This window comes from Blennius ocellaris (assembly GCF_963422515.1).
Source record: "Blennius ocellaris genome assembly, chromosome: 21".
Lineage (NCBI taxonomy): Eukaryota > Metazoa > Chordata > Actinopteri > Blenniiformes > Blenniidae > Blennius > Blennius ocellaris.
This window is the reverse complement of record NC_137670.1, coordinates 1,333,227-1,354,677: the sequence shown is the minus strand read 5'-3', so window position 1 is coordinate 1,354,677 and position 21,451 is coordinate 1,333,227. Positions and strand designations below refer to the sequence as shown.

At 51.7% G+C, this 21,451-nt stretch overlaps 2 protein-coding genes across 3 annotated transcripts; one reads left to right on the top strand and one right to left on the bottom strand.

Annotated features, from left to right (window-relative positions):
- Nucleotides 1–1,380: 1,380 nt before the first annotated feature.
- ipmkb (inositol polyphosphate multikinase b) lies at nt 1,381–10,199 on the bottom strand. Its single transcript, XM_080517437.1, has 6 exons — nt 9,625–10,199; nt 4,949–5,034; nt 4,610–4,706; nt 4,179–4,351; nt 2,875–2,956; nt 1,381–2,782 (listed from the first exon to the last, which is right to left on the bottom strand). Exons 1-6 carry the CDS (start codon nt 9,830–9,832, stop codon nt 2,019–2,021), a joined length of 1,410 nt encoding a protein of 469 aa, XP_080373563.1. The 5' UTR covers nt 9,833–10,199; the 3' UTR covers nt 1,381–2,018.
- Nucleotides 10,200–15,474: 5,275 nt separating this feature from the next.
- On the top strand, nt 15,475–20,546 carry LOC308145943 (ubiquitin-conjugating enzyme E2 D4-like). 2 transcript variants are annotated; one of them, XM_080517544.1, is made up of 8 exons: nt 15,475–15,639; nt 17,042–17,105; nt 17,193–17,224; nt 18,727–18,804; nt 19,365–19,470; nt 19,576–19,669; nt 19,894–19,972; nt 20,066–20,546. In XM_080517544.1, the coding sequence occupies exons 1-7, from the start codon at nt 15,616–15,618 to the stop codon at nt 19,937–19,939; spliced, it is 444 nt and encodes a 147-aa protein (XP_080373670.1). In that variant the 5' UTR covers nt 15,475–15,615; the 3' UTR covers nt 19,940–19,972; nt 20,066–20,546. The 2 variants fall into 2 exon arrangements, with proteins under 2 accessions (XP_080373670.1, XP_080373669.1); XM_080517543.1 differs by having other exon boundaries at nt 19,894–20,546.
- The last annotated feature ends 905 nt before the right edge of the window (nt 20,547–21,451 follow it).

The window sequence follows — 21,451 nt, the reverse complement described above, 5'->3', positions numbered from 1 at the left end:
TCCTGCGACGAGCGGAGAGATGAAAACGATGTAAACAGAAACTGGAAAACAGCTTCGCTTTCTAAACGCCTCCAGTGGAGAACTCACGAAGTTCAGATCCTTCAGACTCCCGAGTCCTTTAGCCTAGGAAAGGAAACGACGACACTTCCTTTAGCCCAGGAAAGGAGACTCCTAACCCAGTGACGTTGTCCACAGGGGTTTAGGACAAGTGGATAGGAAAGGAGAAAGGAGAAAGGAGAGACTCCTCAGACGGACCCTAAGGAGCTGAAAGATCCGACTTCATGAGACTCTGGCGACCAGGTGATATGTTTCAACACCTCGTTCACCACGACGTCACTGCAAAGCATCATGGGATCGTCTCTGGTCTGCTGCTGAAGGCCACAAACACTTCTGGGCTCTACAGCACATACATCTATAGATATAGATCTATAGATATATAGGGTATCCCATGATGCACCGCGGCAGAATTGTGTAACGTCGTCGTGAACAGAGTCACTTCAAATGACAACAGATCCAGAAAAGAAAAGTAAATATTGACGAAGCTGCCGGAATGATTGGTAATCAACAACATGAACAACGATTGGTGATCAATAAGAGATGAGCGAGGGAACAGAAGAGTAAGGCAGTGATTTCTAGACTCTGCTGGTTCCTGTAAACCTGGTTCACGACTCCTGAAGGTTCACGACCCCTGAAGGTTCACGACTCCTGAAGGTTCACGACCCCTGAAGGTTCACGACTCGTCTTTCAGACTCGAACCAAAATCCAGTGAATTGAGGTTCTGAACTAAAACCGTCTGGTTTTCATTTGAGAAGGTTTGTGCTTTTCACCGCGTCACATCGGGCCTGAGGGCAGAGGAGTCCTCCACTACGCCCAGAGGAGTCCTCCACTACGCCCAGAGGAGTCCTCCACTACGCCCAGAGGAGTCCTCCACTACGCCCAGAGCAGGAGTCCTCCACCAGGAGTCCTCCACTGCGCCGAGAGGAGGAGTCCTCCACTACGCCGAGGAGTCCTCTACCAGGAGTCCTCCACTACGCCGAGAGCAGGAGTCCTCCACCAGGCCCAGAGCAGGAGTCCTCCCACTGGGGGATTAGAACTCTGGTGGTGAGACTCCAGAACCTCCAGAGGTTCCTGCTTGGAGGAACCAGGAAGCTTCCAGTCGTTCTCTGGCTTCCATTGTTTCTAGTACATTCTGACCCTCCACAGGGGCCCACCCCCCCCCCACCAGGACCCGACCCGGACCCTACCCCCCCCAACAATATGGCTGCTTTTCCAATTCCTACCAAGACGATCTTCCTGTGAGAACCAGTTCAATGGACCCCCCAGCAGGGCGAGAGCAGAGAGACCCCCCCCCCCCCCCCCCCCACGAGGCTGAAGACCGGAGGAACACAAACAGGAAGTGAAACAAACAGCAAAGAGCACATGCTGGACCCTCCAGGCCCAAAGGTCAAAAGGTCAAAGGTCAAAGACAGAAGGATGATCAATGCCCACAGAACAAGCAGGACCAGTACTGACCCCCGACACCTGGAAATACCTGAGTTACAAACCTGGAGCAGGTTTACACCACCCACTGAGACGCCTCCGTCCTCAGCCTGGTCCTCCACCCTCACCTCCACCCTCCATCACCTCCACCACATCTTCAACATTTGACGAGATTTTTTTACTGAAACTGTTGAAGAAGAACTACAAACTGGTTTCTGCATCCAGTCGTTGGTTTTAATAAAAACCTCCGTCAGGGTGGAGGTGAAGAAGAGGAGGAGGAGGATGAAGACGGTGCGTCTGAGTTCAGGGTTAAAATGCCTTCATGGACTGATTAGTGCATGTAACACACACACACACACACACACACACACACACACACACACACACACACACACACACGAGATGATCGTTATTTTCTGTCAGCCTCGCCCCGGTCGCTCCTCCTCGAGAGGTGGAGTCAGTTTGAGTGTGTGAGGGCGGGGGGGCGGGGTCAGATGCCGGAGGGGGGCGTGGCCAGCACCCCGGAGAGGGGCGGGGCTCTAGGCAGCGTCACACAGGATGTGTTCCAGGACCACCAGCAGGTGCTTCAGGCCGTAGATGTATCCGTGGTCGTGGCTCTCGCTCGGGAAGACGTGAGCGAAGTCGATCATCCGGACCTCCACCTCCGCGTCCCCCGCCGCGCCGCCCGCTCTCCCCCTCACCTGCTCCTCCTGAAGCTCCGCCTCCACCCGCCCTCCCCCCTCCTCCTCCTCCTCCTCCTCCTCCTCCACCCGGCCCTCCGGGCGGGGCTTGTTCCCGTTCCCGTTGGGGGCCCGCCGCGGCTCTCCGGTCCGTTTCCAGGCCGAGTTGTCCTCCTCTTCTTCTTCTTCTTCTTCCGAGCCGGCCGTCCCCTCCGTGGCGGCGGCTCCCCCGTTGTCGTGGCGACGGCCCTCGGCGCAGCCCTTCCTGTGGTTGGTGTTGATGGTGGGGGGGCCGTAGTCCCAGGGCCCGGCCGGCTGGATGATGTTGTTGTTGTTGTACTCCGCCACCTCCGCCTCCTGGGACGCCCCCCGCCGCGCCCTGCCGCCGTCGCCGGAGCCGATGGAGGAGCTGCTGAGGAGCGAGGACAGGGACGGCGAGGACGAGGACGAGGACGAGGACGGGGGGCGGGGCAGGCCCTCGTACACGAACAGCAGCGAGCTGGCGTAGAAGGCCAGCTGCTGCTGGGACTGGAACCACTGCAGGATCCGGCCCACCCTGTGGATGCTGGACGCCACGGCGTCCTTCCTCAGGCCCACGCCGTTGTGGAAGAACTGGGCCAGACCTGGAGGGGGAGGGGGGGGGGGGGGAGGGTTAGAGGGGGGGGCAGGACACAAGGATTGGGGCGGGGGGGGGGGGGGGGGGGGACATACGTACCGTCTTTCACCGTGTCCTTCACCAGACCACGACCATAGTGCTGGTCGTAGGAGTCGAAGGAGTCGCTGTCCACCTTATAAACCTGCAACACAGAGACAGGAGCAGCTTCAATACCTCAGTCCACCTTAAACGCAGCAGCTTCAATACCTCAGTCCACCTTAAACGCAGCAGCTTCAATACCTCAGTCCACCTTAAACGCAGCAGCTTCAATACCTCAGTCCACCTTAAACACGGCAGCTTCAATACCTCCGTCCACCTTAAACACGGCAGCTTCAATACCTCCGTCCACCTTAAACACGGCAGCTTCAATACCTCCATCCACCTTAAATGCGGCAGCTTCAATACCTCCATCCACCTTAAATACAGCAGCATCAATACACCGGTCCACCTTAAACACGGCAGCTTCAATACCTCCATCCACCTTAAATACGGCAGCATCAATACACCGGTCCACCTTAAACACGGCAGCTTCAACACCTCCGTCCACCTTAAACACGGCAGCTCCAACACCTCCGTCCACCTTAAACACGGCAGCTTCAACACCTCCGTCCACCTTAAACACGGCAGCTTCAATACACCGGTCCACCTTAAACACGGCAGCTTCAACACCTCCGTCCACCTTAAACACGGCAGCTCCAACACCTCCGTCCACCTTAAACACGGCAGCTCCAACACCTCCGTCCACCTTAAACACGGCAGCTTCAATACACCGGTCCACCTTAAACGCGGCAGCTTCAATACACCGGTCCACCTTAAACGCGGCAGCATCAATACGTCCGTCCACCTTAAACACGGCGGGTTAATTACCTCTGTATATTTCAAGTAATATTTATAGTTAAAAACTATCGAAGTGGCTCCTTTATACTCGTTTTCTGGCTCCAGATGAGTACATTGGAGGTGGACGTGTTCTCCTGGCTCCCCCTGGTGGCCCACCGCCGCAAATACACCTCACCCGCCTCACCACACAGGAACCAGCTGCAGTTTCTGCCCCTTGACCTGCTGACTGAAACTCTGAACCGGTTCACACTGGGAGCGGTTTGAGGTCCAGAGTCTTGCTCAAGGACACTTCAGCAGGCGCACAGGGGAGGGGGGGGAATCGAACCTGCAGGCTACAAAATGAAGAACTGGAAGGAATACCGTGTGGTGAAGAAGTACTTGGTCAGTCCCTGGTGGAAAACCTTGAACTCTTGAGGGAAGTTCAAACACATTTACCCTCATGTGCCAAGTATCTAAGTATCTGAAGTATCTGAAGCAGGTATTTGAAGGGTATTTGGTGTGGAAGGCGGTGCTCGGTCTCGTCTCACCCTCATGCCGAGCACCAGGAAGCCGATCTCCTCCATCTGTGGGTATTTGCGGATCTGCTGCTCCCTCTTCTCCTGGGAGGCGAACGGGTCGTAGCTGCGGCGGCCCAACTTCACGTCCATGATGCAAGGCTTCACGAAGCGCCGCGTCACGTCCTCCAGCTTCAGGTACAGCTCTGGAGGCAAGCCCAGCGTCAGGATTACTCGGCACCAGCAAGTACCAGTCAGTACCAGTCAGTCCTGCTCATCACCGAGTCAGTACCGGTACCGGTACCGGTACCAGTCGATACCCGTCAGTCCTCACCGGTCCAGGTGAACCTTCCCACAGTCAGCTGGGATCGGCTTCAACCCATTCACCATGAAACTACAGCAGTACTCGAGTACCACAGCAGTACTCGAGTACTACAGTCCCCTCACTGTTAGGGTCCTCTCACCGTTGGGGCTGTCCGGAGACGACCAGGTTCCGTAGTATTTGGGCAGATGGTTCTGCAGGTCCAGGAGACGGGGGTCACTGCAGTCGTCTGCGTACACCTAGAACACACACACACACACACACACACACACACACACACACACACACACACACACACACACACACACACACACACACACACACACACACACACTTCTTAGGTTTGTCACCAGGTAGGAATTAATTGACAATCCATGAAACAGTTTTGATTAGTTATTGGAATGCAGGAAGTGTGTGTGTGTGTGTGTGTGTGTGTGTGTGTGTGTGTGTGTGTGTGTGTGTGTGTGTGTGTGTGTGTTACCGTGCTGTAGAAGTCCCTCTCTCTCGGGCCTCTCGGTGGAGGCTGCAGCTGCTTCAGGACTGTTCCGTCTGGATGCTGCAGGATACCTGCAACACACACAACACAGAATGAAGAGGAGGAGGTGGAGGAGAAGAGGTGGAGGTGGAGGAGGTGAAGAGGCGGCGCTGACAGACAGGAAGTGAAAGAGGAACTAGATGAAATATGTCCTCCAGATAAGAGACTTGAACAAACATAAGATAAAGAAGCAGAGAGGAAGTTTCCTGTGTGACTGATGACGGCGTCTATAAACGTGTTAATGTGTTAGCATGTATGCACGTGTTGGTATGTTAGCTTGTTAACGTGTATGAACGTGTTAACATGTTAGCGTGTTAACATGCATGAATGTGTTAACATGTTAGCGTGTATGAATGTTTGCACGTGTTGACGTGTATGAACGTGTTAGCATGTTAGCTCAGTGACAAACAGCCGCTCCACTTCTGCTCGTCTACCAACTCCAGTCACGTGATGAAGGTCGACTCGTTCAGGCCTTCATGTCCTCGTCCTCCAGTCAACAGGAGTTCAGTGAAACAGTCCGGGTTGCTCCTCAACGCGACTGACACGCCACGGAAACAATGAGCGGGAAAACAAAAAGCGCAAACGTTGAAGAAGACGTTTATTCACAACGCCGACGGCGTTTAATGACGCTGCTGAGGAATGTGGACGCCGACCAAACATGTCCTCCGCCACCGCGCGATGATGTCACAGTGTTCAGACTGGATTCTACCTGAGCTGATCACCTGTGTGTGTGTGTGTGTGTGTGTGTCAGTATATTCTAATTCATTTCACTTTATAGGTTTAAATCACTGATCTGATCTACAATCAGTCTGAAAGTTTCAAGCTGCAGAGAAGAGAAACGATCATTCATCACTTTCATGTCACTTCTGGTTTTAACAGACAAATCATTTCCTCAACAGGTCGATTAAAAAAGTTTGACCACGTTTTCAGCCGAGGAAGTTTTTGAAAAGAGTTGAAATGTGACCGGAACCCGGAGAGACGTTTTGCTTTTTTCACTGAATGTCGAACGGCGTCCTTCTAAAAGAGACGAGAGGCCACGCGGAGGCCGGGGAGACAAAGGCGGCCCCCGCCGGTAACCGGAGCACGTCGCCATGGCAACCTGCACCGCCAGGGAAAAAACCTGCGGTGAACTTTCAACAATGCAGAGCGGGGACTACAGCCGGCCTGCCTCCTTTCACCGCACGCCACGGCGGAGCCGCGCTGCCGCCAGCCGTCGCCGTGACGACACACGTTTGAGGACCTGCTCGCCAAGCCCCGCCCCCCACCAAGCATATATGAATATAGTAAGAACAACAACAATAAAAACATGACAGCCTTCTCGTCTGATATCGTTCTCCTGTAGAACCTGAACGATTCCACACCTCCTCGAATCGCTTTGATCTCTGGGGGATTTGACGTTTGCCGGTGAAAACCTCTTCAACATTTCCAAGTGAAAACAGAAAACTTCCATCGTGTCCCTTTTTCTAAAACGACCAAGTTTAAACTGAAAATGCATCTTTTTGAGGAAGATTCTGACGTGGAATCGTTCTCCTGTAGAACCTGAACGATTCCACACCTCCTCGAATCGCTTTGATCTCTGGGGATTTGACGTTTGCCGGTGAAAACCTCTTCAACATTTCCAAGTGAAAACAGAAAACTTCCATCGTGTCCCTTTTTTTTAAAAACGACCAAGTTTAAACTGAAAATGCATCTTTTTGAGGAAGATTCTGACGTGGAATCGTTCTTCTGTAGAACCTGAACGATTCCACACCTCCTCGCATCGCTTTGATCTCTGGGGATTTGACGTTTGCCGGTGAAAACCTCTTCAACATTTCCAAGTGAAAACAGAAAACTTCCATCGTGTCCCTTTTTTTTTTTAAACGACCAAGTTTAAACTGAAAATGCATCTTTTTGAGGAAGATTCTGACGTGGAATCGTTCTCCTGTAGAACCTGAACGATTCCACACCTCCTCGAATCGCTTTGATCTCTGGGGATTTGACGTTTGCCGGTGAAAACCTCTTCAACATTTCCAAGTGAAAACAGAAAACTTCCATCTACTGAAAAAGCATCTTTTTGAGGAAGATTCTGACGTGGAAGCAGAGAAAAGCTCCCGGCAGATGAAAGCAGGAAGGACTTTGCTCCACGACGCCAAAGAAAATAAAGTGATTTAGTGGCAGAATAATAAAAATACTACAAGTAGATGCTGAGAACGTTTTTTCCTGAATATAGAATGAATCAGTCAGCAAACACTGCAGCAGGTTTACAGTCCCGGCTTCCACAGCTTATCTTTATGGGTTGTACACAGTGCCGAGGCCCCTCCCCCTCCACTCCCCTCACTGTTGACAGAACCAACGTACCTGCCGGCATGTGTTTGCACTATGGCTAGATTAGTAATAAAAGCAGGCGTGCTCGTGTCATGAGGCAGGATTGCGCCGCACCCCCACCAACGCCAAGTCGCCGACACAATGGTTTGTTATTTCCAGGATAATCTGCACACGACTTATCAAAGTCACACGTCCAGACAAGAAGAAACAGTCCGTAGATAAGTCGTAGAGACTCAGCGGCCGATACCGTGACGCGACAGGAGGGTGGTGTTGGAGTGACACGTCGGTGGAAGGTGGCGCCGCGCGTCCACTTTGTGTTCCGCAGCTCAGGAACCAGGACCGCGGTCGGTCTCCGGGCCCAGACCACCGCCAAACATCGTCCTCAGCACCACGGGCCTGGTCTCTCATTTCTACAGACACACCGATACCAGAGTCTGAGCCGATACCAGAGTCAAGTCCGATACCATAGCCGTATCCGATACCAGAGTCAGGCCCGATACCAGAGTCAAGTCCGATACCATAGCCGTATCCGATACCAGAGTCAGGCCCGATACCAGAGTCAAGTCCGATACCAGAGTCAGGCCCGATACCAGAGTCAAGTCCGATACCAGAGTCAGGGCCAATACCAGAGCCGTATCCGATACCAGAGTCAGGGCCAATACCAGAGCCGTATCAGATACCAGAGTCAGGCCCGATACCAGAGTCAAGTCCGATACCAGAGTCAGGCCCGATGCCAGAGTCAGGTCCGATGCCAGAGTCAGGCCCGATGCCAGAGTCAGGCCCGATGCCAGAGTCAGGTCCGATACCCAGTAGCTACACACAAATTCCATTTCTTCTGCAACTGGGCACCTTGAAAAAGGCCCCGAAAGCAGGTCCACTAGCGTATCGTCCCATGGAGTCTTCACGGTTCGTGGGGGAGTCTCCACGGACCGTGGTCTGTGGTTTTCGCCCTGGCTTTAAAGTCTTTCAAGTCTCTGGCTTTAAGTCTTAAATGTCCCACGGTCTCCGTCTGAACTCTCAATAATCGGACCTGCTGTGAGACACGGTGACGGTAGATTTCACGTATTTGGGCAACGATTTTTTAAAACATTTTCTTAAATGTATTGCCGGACCTGATGAACGGGACAAACGTGGGGAGTTTGTGAGCACGTTGTCAAATGTATGTTCGATGACGTGTCGGAGAAGAAACCAACAAAGAAGAAGTAACAGTACAAACACGGTAGGAAAGAAGAATTAACAGTACAAACACGGTCGGGCCTCCAGGAAAGTCCTGGGTCCACAACAATGGCAGCAAACTGAAATACACATTAAAGAAAAACAAAAACCTCCCAGACGAGAACACGTCAACATTTCTATTTCTATTCGTCGTTGCTCACGTGGAGAAGAAGGTGGAAACTCCTCTGTAAAAAGTATGTAGGAACATAAGTTCTGAAGCGACGTTACGTAATAAATCAACTTCCTATCGTTGATTTTCCTGACGAGAGGCTCTGGTTCTCTTACATTCAGGTCATCACACCTCTGGATTAACCGATTAACTGCTGGTCTCTGTATTAACTGATTAACTTGTGTTGCTTCTCCATTCTCCTCCCCTCTATTGTCCAAGTTAAGCTCCGCCAGTGTATAAATGAAGTGGCCTTGTATGCTGGAATAACCTGGTGATCTACTCCCACAGGGAGGCGGCGGGACGTTCTTATCAAGACGTGGGACGGCAGAACAACCAGAAGAAATACAACAGACGTCTGATCTGTTCAAGCGCGTCGACGCTCAGATAATCTGAAGCACAGATTATTTCAGGTTGATAAACTGAGATTTGTGAGGAAGTGGAGGAACTGCACGTGACTTCGTTAAAGCTGAAGAGTGGTGAAAGATTATGTGGGGCGTGTGAATAAGTTGTGACCCGTGAGGAGCCGAAGGAGAGTCGCTGGAATTATGAACTGCTCATAATTGAGGAGGAGAGAATCTGAACTGATTTCATTTATCCAGCCGCTCGTCTCACGTCGTGTCCTGATTTGATCTTTGTTTGAGGAGCGAAGAGAGGCGGAGGTAAAGAGCCGGACTGAGGATCCCAGGAAACACCAGGACCTCTTCTTCTTCTTCTTCTTCTTCACTGCAGCTGCTCAACATCAGCCAGAACACATCTGGAAGGACGTTTTTCCCAGCAAGCTCACCTCCAGCAGTACAAATAAATCACCTTATAAAAGGAATAAACACTTACTACAGGTATGTAGTAAGTGTGTGTGTGTGTGTGTGTGTGTGTGTGTGTGTGTGTGTGTGTGTGTGTGTGTGTGTGTGTGTGTGTGTGTGTGTGTGTCACTCACCCACTTTGTCCACTCCGTACTTGTGTCCAGCCACCTGGTGCGACAGCGGGACGCAGCCGTCCAGGTGAGCCGGGGCCGGGGGGGCCAGGGGGGCCGGGGGGCCCGGCGGGGCCCGGGGGCCGTGGCCGGGGAGCCGCACGGGCCCGGGGCCGTTGCCGGGGCCGGGGCTGAGCTCCAGCCGGCCCAGCGCCAGGGACGACTCCATCATCAGTCGGTGCGGAGCCGCGGACAGTTGCTGTGAAGCGGGGGAGTCAGAGCCTTCCTCCGGGGGGGGGGGGGGGGGGGGGGAGTCACCGTCTTCCTCCGGGGGGGAAGTCACCGGCTCCCGGAGCGGAGCTGCATCGGTGCCGCGGTTACGTAAGAGCGGCAGCCTCCGACCCGCACTTCAGGCTCCCGGGCCGGCGGAGGCGGCGGGCGGCCGGCGGCGGGGGGAGCGCTCCGGAGGGGCGGCAGCCCGGGCCCCGGACGCTGGCTTCCGTCCCCGACAACAACCACCACCACCACCACCACCGCGACGGGGAGAACGCCCGAGGGGAGCCGTGCAGCGTGCGGGGGTGAGGCGCTCCAGCGGCAGCGCGGATTCAGTGGCGTTCATATCGAGCACAGCAGCATAAATACATCCTGGCCACATCCCACTTCCGGCTACGTCACGCAGCCGCGCAACGTGACGCGGCTTCCGCCCCGCGCAGGACTTCACTGTAAAAGCTCGTCCCGGCCAGTCGCGAGAGGCGAATCCTGGGTTCAAATCCCGGTCACGGCCCCGGTCCCTGGTTCAACTCCTGGTTCAACACCCAAAGTTAGTTCCCTGGTTCAACTCCTGGTTCAACACCCAAAGTTAGTTCCCTGGTTCAACTCCTGGTTCAACTCCCAAAGTTACTTCCCTGGTTCAACTCCTGGTTCAACACCCAAAGTTAGTTCCCTGGTTCAACTCCCAAAGTTAGTTCCCTGGTTCAACTCCTGGTTCAACTCCCAAAGTTACTTCCCTGGTTCAACTCCCAAAGTTAGTTCCCTGGTTCAACTCCTGGTTCAACACCCAAAGTTAGTTCCCTGGTTCAACTCCTGGTTCAACACCCAAAGTTAGTTCCCTGGTTCAACTCCTGGTTCAACTCCCAAAGTTACTTCCCTGGTTCAACTCCCAAAGTTAGTTCCCTGGTTCAACTCCTGGTTCAACACCCAAAGTTAGTTCCCTGGTTCAACTCCTGGTTCAACACCCAAAGTTAGTTCCCTGGTTCAACTCCTGGTTCAACTCCCAAAGTTACTTCCCTGGTTCAACTCCCAAAGTTAGTTCCCTGGTTCAACTCCTGGTTCAACTCCCAAAGTTACTTCCCTGGTTCAACTCCCAAAGTTAGTTCCCTGGTTCAACTCCTGGTTCAACTCCCAAAGTTACTTCCCTGGTTCAACTCCTGGTTCAACTCCTGGTTCAACACCCAAAGTTAGTTCCCTGGTTCAACTCCCAAAGTTACTTCCCTGGTTCAACTCCTGGTTCAACTCCTGGTTCAACACCCAAAGTTAGTTCCCTGGTTCAACTCCTGGTTCAACTCCCAAAGTTACTTCCCTGGTTCAACTCCTGGTTCAACTCCTGGTTCAACACCCAAAGTTAGTTCCCTGGTTCAACTCCTGGTTCAACACCCAAAGTTAGTTCCCTGGTTCAACTCCTGGTTCAACTCCCAAAGTTACTTCCCTGGTTCAACTCCTGGTTCAACACCCAAAGTTAGTTCCCTGGTTCAACTCCCAAAGTTAGTTCCCTGGTTCAACTCCTGGTTCAACACCCAAAGTTAGTTCCCTGGTTCAACTCCTGGTTCAACTCCTGGTTCAACACCCAAAGTTAGTTCCCTGGTTCAACTCCTGGTTCAACACCCAAAGTTACTTCCCAGGTTCAACTCCTGGTTCAACTCCTGGTTCAACTCCTGGTTCAACTCCCGAATCGCGACGTCACTGTCGCCAACGTTTGCTAAATAAATTTTTATTTCAATTGTGCAACGTGAGCTTGAGCTCGGCGCACCTCAGTTGTGGTAGCTACCGTTAGCTAGAAATAGCACGTAATGCCGGCATGAATGGTAACTGTGGCTAGCTTGCGGCTATCTCGCCACAAGCGCCACCAAAGCGTAGCGCTGCTCGCTACGGTAGAGAGCAGATTGTAGTAATATTAGACGTATCTGTTCAACGTTACGGTTGACATTTCATGATTAGCGTTAGCTCAATCGCGCTGCGGTCGTTTGCCAGCGAAACACAATATTAGACGTTTGCTAGCTGAGCATCACTAAAGTTAGTTCGCCAGTGAATGTCAGCTAACGGAGCCGAGGCAATGTCGTCCACTATTCCATAAACTAATCGCCGGAATAATCGTTTTAAAAAGAATCGTTTACCCGACAGAGCACCACACGTGATCAGAGCGCCAGAAATGCATGTTAACAGGTGTCAACAGGCCGAAAGGTCACAGAGGTCAACAGAGGGCCGGTTCAAGCCCGTTCGCCAGCGGAGGGAGGAGCTAAAGGTCACGTGACCAGAGTCCCCGCGGTGTACATTTCTGGAACATCGTTCTCGTCTCCCCCCGGCAGTGACAATTAGTCGTATCTGCTGGAAAATTGATGGTATCGCCGTAAACGACTGGACGTCCCATAAACACCCAGAGCGGAGGAGTAAACAGATAAGGGTGGTGTTTATGGTGAGAAGTGGAGTGTCGGGCCTGTTGAGTAACGCCGGGCCGAACCAGAAAGTAGTTCCTCAACGCTTCGTGAAAGAAACGACAACCTCAGGTCCCTTTTTCTAAGAAAAAATGTAAAATAAATAATATTTCACCGAGTAAAATGAAAAAAAAAACTTTTGTTGTGTTTCTGAGGCTCTTTCACACAAAAACACGCCGAGTCACTGAAAACACGACCTTTTTGAGAACGGCTGCCGAAGTGGAGCTTTTTGAAAAAGACCGTCGCCATGGAAACGCGGCAAAACGACTCTTTCTGGAACCCTAACCCTCTGGTCCTGGTCCTGGTCCTGGTCCTGGTCCTGGTCCTGGTCCTGGTCCTGGTCCTGGTCCAGGTCCTGGTCGCCATGTTGGTAGTAACTAGTAGTTCTGCACATGCTCAGTAGAGCCAATCAGAACCAAGCTTCCTCTGTGATGTCATCACTCCCAGTCCATATTCTCCTGGACCTTTATTTTGACAGTCACTGTTATAACAATCCAACTCGATGGTTTTATTTTGACAGTCACTGTTATAACAATCCAACTCGATGGTTTTATTTTGACAGTCACTGTTATAACAATCCAACTCGATGGTTTTATTTTGACAGTCACTGTTATAACAATCCAACTCGATGGTTTTATTTTGACAGTCACTGTTATAACAATCCAACTCGATGGTTTTATTTTGACAGTCACTGTTATAACAATCCAACTCGATGGTTTTATTTTGACAGTCACTGTTATAACAATCCAACTCGGTGGTTTTATTTTGACAGTCACCATAATGACGGCTAACAACAGCACCAGCTAGCGGCTCGGCATGAAAATGAGGTTGTTTTCAGAATGTTGGCGACGTTTATCTGTTTCACGTTGTGGCGGAACGACGTTTTCTGGTCCTGCTGAACAGCAACCAGCTCTGGACTCTTCCTCTTCCTGTTCCTGTTCACCGTCACAGCAGGACGCCGCCGTCACACATTAAACTCACCTGACCTCCAGTCCGACCTTCTGATTATATAACCGTGCGAGTTATTGAAATCATTACTTAAAGGTTTTAATTAAATAAATGTTAACAAAACCTCAACAAGTTGAACGTTTTAAAGGAACTTTCAGGCAGTTCCACGTTTGAGTCGCAGGTTGTTTGGAGCGAATGTTCCTCCATCGGTGGGTTCACACACACACACACACACACACACACACACACACACACACACACACACACTGCAGTGACACTGAGTGGAAGGAGACGTTTGTTGAAACACAGTTGCTCATTAAGTCGCCCTGGTTAATGGGTTACTGACGGCGCCAGGCTTGCGGTTGCGTCACCCGCTCCGCTCGTCTCCGTGGAGACGTCGTGGTTTCACGATGTGTAACTGAGTTCGTGTCCCCTGGACGGCCCGGGGACGGAGAAGTGGTGAAATGACGAGCAGATACCATCGCCGGTGTTCCCGACGCAGAAACAGGAAGGGAGCGGCGGCATGTCGCCCAGCAGGTCCGGCCACATTCATGTCCTGAGGGAACGACTCCTTCCCACCGATAGGAACCCCGTTCAGACGTTTCCCAAGCAGCTTGTTTTTCACTCAGACTCAATTTGCCTCAGTAGAAGAGGATCACCCGTTTTCACAGTCTTTGTCACAACGGCTGCTCGAGAGGCTCTGGAAAAATAAAACTTCTTCAACCTCAAAGCAGCAAAACAGGAAGGAGGTTCATTGGAGGAGACTCTACTGGAGAGACTCTGTAGTGGAACCAAGGGAAACTCAGCCTGAGACATTCTGCGCCTCGTCAAATACCAAACACATGTGTCCCGCCGCTCACGTGGGTCAAAGCGGACCAGAACCAGCAGAGCCTGAAGTTCAAAGTGACTGTCTCTCTCCACCGGTCCCGTCCAACTGCTCCACCCAAAGTTCTGCTGTCAGGACGGCGGGACGACAGACGCTTTGACTGGGGAGTTGTTCTGGGCTTCACTGTTTCCACTGCACTTGGTCTGGTCACTTCCTGTTTCATCGGGACCAGAGTCTCTTCAGGGTCTGTCCCCTTCCTGGACCAGAGTCTCTTCAGGGTCTGTCCACTTCCTGGACCAGAGTCTCTTCAGGGTCTGTCCACTTCCTGTTTGATCTGGACCAGAGTCTCTTCAGGGTCTGTTCGCTTCCTGGACCAGAGTTTCTTCAGGGTCTGTCCACTTCCTGTTTCATCTAGACCAGAGTCTCTTCAGGGTCTGTTCACTTCCTGTTTGATCTGGACCAGAGTCTCTTCAGGGTCTGTTCACTTCCTGTTTCATCTAGACCAGAGTCTCTTCAGGGTCTGTTGACTTCCTGCTTGATCTAGACCAGAGTCTCTTCAGGGTCTGTTGACTTCCTGTTTGATCTGGACCAGAGTCTCTTCAGGATCTGTCCACCCCCTGTTTCATCTGGAACAGAGTCTCTTCAGGGTCTGTTCACTTCCTGGACCAGAGTCTCTTCAGGGTTGGTCCACTTCCTGTTTCATCTGGACCAGAGTCTCTTAAGGGTCTGTCCACTTCCTGTTTGATCTAGACCAGAGTCTCTTCAGGGTCTGTTCACTTCCTGTTTGATCTGGACCAGAGTCTCTTCAGGGTCTGTTCACTTCCTGGACCAGAGTCTCTTCAGGGTCTGGTGACTTCCTGTTTGATCTAGACCACAGTCTCTTCAGGGTCTGTTGACTTCCTGTTTCATGTGGACCAGAGTCTCTTCAGGGTCTGGTGACTTCCTGTTTCATGTGGACCAGAGTCTCTTCAGGGTCTGGTGACTTCCTGTTTCATCTAGACCAGAGTCTCTTCAGGGTCTGTTGACTTCCTGTTTCATGTGGACCAGAGTCTCTTCAGGGTCTGGTGACTTCCTGTTTCATCTAGACCAGAGTCTCTTCAGGGTCTGTTCACTTCCTGTTTCATGTGGACCAGAGTCTCTTCAGGGTCTGGTGACTTCCTGAACCAGAGTCTCTTCAGGGTCTGTCCACTTCCTGTTTCATCTGGACGTTTTGGTTAATCTCTATTTGTGGTTAATGTGTTTTGATTTATTTGACCGTATGTGTATATTTGCGGTTAATATTTCGACTCTGGCGCCCCCTGGCGTCTGTCGAGCAGAAACACAGCCAGAGGGTTCCAGGACTACGGCTTCGGGACTACGTTTCCCACAATGCACCCGGGGGAGCGACCGTAAACAGATGATAACGGAAACAAAAGACGTTTTATAAAAACACAAACACATCGTTCAGTGTTTAAACTCCCGCCGCCGGTAGAAAAGAGCGAGACGCGGAGCGGAGACGAGTCCGAGCGAGCGGAGGAGAGAAGAGCAGCGAGGATGGCCCTGAAAAGAATACAGAAGGTAAGTTTTGAGCAGCTAGCTGGAGGAGGCTAATGGCCCGGCGGAGGCTAAGGCTGAGTTTAAACTGTCCGCCAGACCCTCGAGCCTCCAGAACACCGGCTTCAAACTCTCCACCGGACCCTCCTGACGGGCGGGAGCCTCCAGGGAACCGGACCCGGCCCCGCGGGGCTCTGCCCGGGAACAACCGACAGACTGACAGCAACTAACTTCAGAGCTATGTGGCTAACAAGCTGAGCTGCTGTCATTCTGTGGTTGTTTACCGAGTCTGCAGGGATTTATTACAGATGAGTTGATACCACTTTTTCCACATGAGATACCGATACTGCAGCCCTGATGATCGGCCGATACCGATACTGCAGCCTTGATGATCGGCTGCTCTCGATACCGATACTGCAGCCTTGATGATCGGCCGCTATCGATACCGATACTGCAGCCTTGATGATCGGCCAATACCGATACTGCAGCCTTGATGATCGGCCGCTATCGATACCGATACTGCAGCCTTGATGATCGGCCAATACCGATACTGCAGCCTTGATGATCGGCCGCTATTGATACCGATACTGCAGCCTTGATGATCGGCCAATACCGATACTGCAGCCTTGATGATCGGCCGCTATCGATACCGATACTGCAGCCTTGATGATCGACAGATACCGATACTGCAGCCTTGATGATCGGCCGCTATCGATACCGATACTGCAGCCTTGATGATCGGCCGCTATCGATACCGATACTGCAGCCTTGATGATCGGCCGATACCGATACTGCAGCCTTGATGATCGGCCAATACCAATACTGCAGCCTTGATGATCGGCCAATACCGATACTGCAGCCTTGATGATCGGCCGCTACCGATACTGCAGCCTTGATGATCGGCCGATACCGATACTGCAGCCTTGATGATCGGCCGATACCGATACTGCAGCCTTGATGATCGGCCGATACCGATACTGCAGCCTTGATGATCGGCCGCTATCGATACCGATACTGCAGCCTTGATGATCGGCTGCTATCGATACCGATACTGCAGCCTTGATGATCGGCCGATACCGATACTGCAGACTTGATGATCGCCCGATACCGATACTGCAGCCTTGATGATTGGCTGATACCGATACTGCATCCTTGATGATCGGCCGATACCGATACTGCAGCCTTGATGATCGGCTGATACCGATACCGATACTGCAGCCTTGATGATCGGCCGATACTGATACCGATACTGCAGCCTTGATGATAGGCCAATACCGATTCTTTTCGTCACTCTCAAAGTTGTTAATAATTTGCTCTGGTTCCACTGGTTCCACTGGATTCACTGGTTCCACTGGTTCCACTGGTTCCACTGGACGCGGCCATAGAAACCAGTAAACGAAGACTTTTATCTCCCCGTATGTTCCAGGAGCTGCAGGACCTGCAGAGAGACCCTCCTGCCCAGTGCTCGGCTGGACCGGTGGGAGACGACTGTACGTACACACACACACACACACACACACACACACACACACACACACACACACACACACTGAGCTTGTGGTTCTGTCTCCCCCTAGTGTTCCACTGGCAGGCCACCATCATGGGTCCGGTGAGTGTCTCCCCTCGTTAGAACCTTCCTGTTGGAGAGTTTCTACATTTTTCTTTATTATTATATGTGAACCTGCACCGTGATGTTTGACCTCCTGTCCTCTGGTTTTCCCTCACAATCACTGCTGGAAATGAATTTGTTGTCTCTTAAGTGTGGACAGTCTGATGTCCACCTGCTCAAGGACTTCATAAAGTCTCTCTGCATGTCTGTTTGCAAGATTCCGTTCAAAACACAGCAAGGATTTGATCACAAGGTAGAAATCAGGCCCTGAAAGATTCCTGTACATTGTTGAAGTGTTCGTGAAACGAGTCCAGCTCAACGCTTTGACGGACGTCATAAATCTGATTGTCTTGTTCGCAGTAGAAATGAGCAACGCCGTCCTCTTGGGTCTCGCCAGGGGTTTTCAAAGTGTCACGGAATAGTTTGAATCTGCTCCAGATGTTGTTGGAGACGCCTGGTTTGTTTCACTTCCGGGTGGTTTGGTGTCCGTCTGGACCAAACCCTCGGTTCTGCTGTGGGTTTGGACCAAACCCTCGGTTCTGGTCCAAACCCTCGGTTCTGCTGTGGGTTTGGACCAGACCCTCGGTTCTGGACCAAACCCTCGGTTCTGCTGTGGGTTTGGACCAAACCCTCGGTTCTGGACTGAACCCTCGGTTGTGCTGTGGGTTTGGACCAAACCCTCGGTTCTGGACCAAACCCTCGGTTCTGGACTGAACCCTCGGTTGTGCTGTGGGTTTGGACCAAACCCTCGGTTCTGGACCAAACCCTCTGTTCTGCTGTGGGTTTGGACCAAACCCTCGGTTCTGGACCGAACCCTCGGTTGTGCTGTGGGTTTGGACCAAACCCTCGGTTCTGGACTGAACCCTCGGTTGTGCTGTGGGTTTGGACCAAACCCTCGGTTCTGGACTGAACCCTCGGTTCTGCTGTGGGTTTGGACCAAACCCTCGGTTCTGCTGTGGGTTTGGACCAGACCCTCGGTTCTGGACTGAACCCTTGGTTCTGCTGTGGGTTTGGACCAGAACCCTCGGTTCTGGTCCAAACCCTCGGTTCTGCTGTGGGTTTGGACCAGACCCTCGGTTCTGGACCAAACCCTCGGTTCTGCTGTGGGTTTGGACCAAACCCTCGGTTCTGGACTGAACCCTCGGTTGTGCTGTGGGTTTGGACCAAACCCTCGGTTCTGGACTGAACCCTCGGTTGTGCTGTGGGTTTGGACCAAACCCTCGGTTCTGGACCAAACCCTCGGTTCTGGACTGAACCCTCGGTTGTGCTGTGGGTTTGGACCAAACCCTCGGTTCTGGACCAAACCCTCTGTTCTGCTGTGGGTTTGGACCAAACCCTCGGTTCTGGACTGAACCCTCGGTTGTGCTGTGGGTTTGGACCAAACCCTCGGTTCTGGACTGAACCCTCGGTTCTGCTGTGGGTTTGGACCAAACCCTCGGTTCTGCTGTGGGTTTGGACCAGACGCTGTGTCTTCCGTCCTTCTCATCCCCGTCTTCTTCCAGGGAGACAGTCCGTACCAAGGAGGCGTCTTCTTCCTCACAATCCACTTCCCCACCGACTACCCCTTCAAACCACCAAAGGTAAGACGGGGGGGGGGGGGGGGGGACGGGGGGACGGGGGGGGACCGGGTGTTCGGTGAAAAACCTGGAAGACTGAGAGAAAAGAGACAAACCCCAGTATCGAGAGCAATAATAGTCACAACAATCAACATTTCTTGCTCAAGGGCACAGAGTGAAGTCGCCTCACGGCTCGTTCATCCGTCTGCCCAGTTCTTCCCTCCTCCGCCCGATTTTATTCCCAACGTTGAAGTACGAGGTTACTTCCTCATTCCACGATACAACAAAGCAGCTTAACACTGGTTCTCAGGCCGTGGAAGTACATTTCTATGTGAGCTGAAGGAAGGAATGCTATAAGATTAGATGTTCCTCTGAGACCTTGAAGACGTCTCGGAGCAGCGCAAAGGTACGACGACTCGTAGCCTTGCAGTCGTTGAGCAGCGTCCAACACAAGCATACGTGAATCAACGGTACCTTGCAAAATGTTCATTCCCATTATGCCAAGTACTAATAGTACAGATGTACTTCTCGGACGTGGGGGTGTTTGTGGTGGTTGTTTGACGCTGAGTCGTCGTTTCCTCCAGGTGGCCTTCACCACCAAGATCTATCACCCCAACATCAACAGCAACGGCAGCATCTGTCTGGACATCCTGCGCTCGCAGTGGTCGCCTGCTCTCACAGTGTCTAAAGGTGAGGCGTACTCCACCCACGGTAACCACGGTAACCCGTGACCCGTCAGAACAAACCCCCCCCCCCGGCCGTCTCTCCCCCTGACTTCCTGTCCGTCTCTTCCAGTCTTGTTGTCCATATGCTCGTTGCTTTGCGACCCGAACCCAGACGACCCCCTGGTGCCCGACATAGCTCACATCTACAAGAACGACAAAGACAAGTGAGCCGCCGCCGCCGCCGCCGCCGCCGCCGCCGCCGGATGCCTCGTCCCGCTAGCCGCACGCCTTGTCCCGCTAGCCGCACACCTCGTCCCGCTAGCCGCACGCCTCGTCCCGCTAGCCGCACACCTCGTCCCGCTAGCCGCACGCCTCGTCCCGCTAGCCGCACGCCTCGCCCCGCTAGCCGGACCGCGTGGCGCTCAAACCCTCTGCTTTGTCTTCACAGATACAACAAACTAGCGAAAGAATGGACCCAGAAGTACGCCATGTAGACGCCCCAAGACCGGTTCACACGTCACGCTGAGGTTTTTTTTTGTTGTTTTTTTTTTTTTTTTAAGTCACGACACACTGTAAATTATTGTCTGGAGTCATAATCTGAGGTCACCTCCGACCGTCAGAGTCTGGCGTGGAAGCCGTGAGGATGGACGCGATGGCGGGACAGTGGGACGTCCGGCACGTCGTCTTTACACGGGGGACATTTATTTCCTCACGTCGATTCGTCGCTCTTCTGGTTTCTTGAGACAAACCTGGGGACGGAACTGCAGCGGACGTCGTCCCGGCGGAGAGGTCGGAGGACAAAGTCCGTCCGGAACCCGGAGCGGCGGCGGTGGCGGCGGCGGCGGCGGCGGCGGGCGGTCCTTCCCGATACGTGGAAACCATGGCGACGCTCTCCTCCGGGCCGGGACGTTCTGACGGCGCCGTTCACCTCCTGCTGCAGTCGCCATGGAAACAGAAGCAAATACTTACAATCCATCTATTATTGCAATGATCATCCTCATTATTATTATTATTGTTGTATAGTAGTAAAACCCTGTGGAGCATTTGATTGTTTTGTCCATCTCAGTTTACATTTGGCTCGCCGTCGTGTAAATCCGTCATTAAAACGATGCACTCTCGTCTCCGGACATCTGTGACGTCACTGAAATAGCCTTTTGACCAAATGACAGCAAAACACGCGCGAACAGCACGTGTTTACCTTCACAGGTGAAGTTGGCCGAGAAGCTGAGGTGTTCAGCTGTGTGCATTTGTTGACTCATTTGTTTATTTATTTGTTTGTTTGTTTGTATGTATTTTGCATGCAGTGCAGAGATTCTCCAGTCTCTGAGGGAGATAATCAGGAATCATTCCAAATAAGGAGGTAGAACTACATCTAATTTAAATATATATATAAATTGTGTGTGTGTATATATATATATAAATTGTATATATAAATAAATTATATTATTTATATATATAATATTTATTTATATATATGTATATATACACAATTTATTTATATATATATTATTTATTTACACACTATTTATTTATATATATATATATATTTATTTATACATTTATTTATATTTATATTTATATATACAGTATATATATATATATATACACACACAAATGAGTAGGGTTTTTTCTATGCACCTGTATTGTGCGTTCCCTGATATACGCAGTATAAATAAGACATAAATACGTCTATAAATAGACATTTCCAAAGTTTAAACTTTCCTGTTCTTTTAGATGTTTGAACATTCTTGCCTTTTTTTTTTTAACTGTTCGAGTTATAAATGTTCATATTAATGTAGTAATAATATAAATGTTCATATTCAGAACTTCATCCGTGGACAAGTTGACAAAAGGTGTGAGTTCTGTTCTGTAGCAGAAACTATTTATGTCATGAAGCAGAAGGTTGAGGAGTGTTGTTCCCCGGGGGGCCAGCAGGTGGCAGCAGTGACCTGTAGATGGCAGCAGTGACCTGTAGTGGCCAGCAGGTGGCAGCAGTGACCTGTAGA

Excerpts from the sequence above, each read along its gene's own strand:
- LOC308145943 (XM_080517544.1), top strand. The coding sequence starts at position 15,616 with ATGGCCCTGAAAAGAATACAGAAG. Across the intron at positions 17,225-18,726 it reads AGGCCACCATCATGGGTCCG|GGAGACAGTCCGTACCAAGG; the intron begins GTGAGTGTCTCC and ends GTCTTCTTCCAG. Across the intron at positions 19,670-19,893 it reads TACAAGAACGACAAAGACAA|ATACAACAAACTAGCGAAAG; the intron begins GTGAGCCGCCGC and ends TTGTCTTCACAG.
- ipmkb (XM_080517437.1), bottom strand. The coding sequence starts at position 9,832 with ATGATGGAGTCGTCCCTGGCGCTGGGCCGGCTGGAGCTCAGCCCCGGC. Across the intron at positions 5,035-9,624 it reads GTACGGAGTGGACAAAGTGG|GTATCCTGCAGCATCCAGAC; the intron begins GTGAGTGACACA and ends TGTGTGTTGCAG. Across the intron at positions 2,957-4,178 it reads TCCTGGTGCTCGGCATGAGG|GTTTATAAGGTGGACAGCGA; the intron begins GTGAGACGAGAC and ends TCTGTGTTGCAG.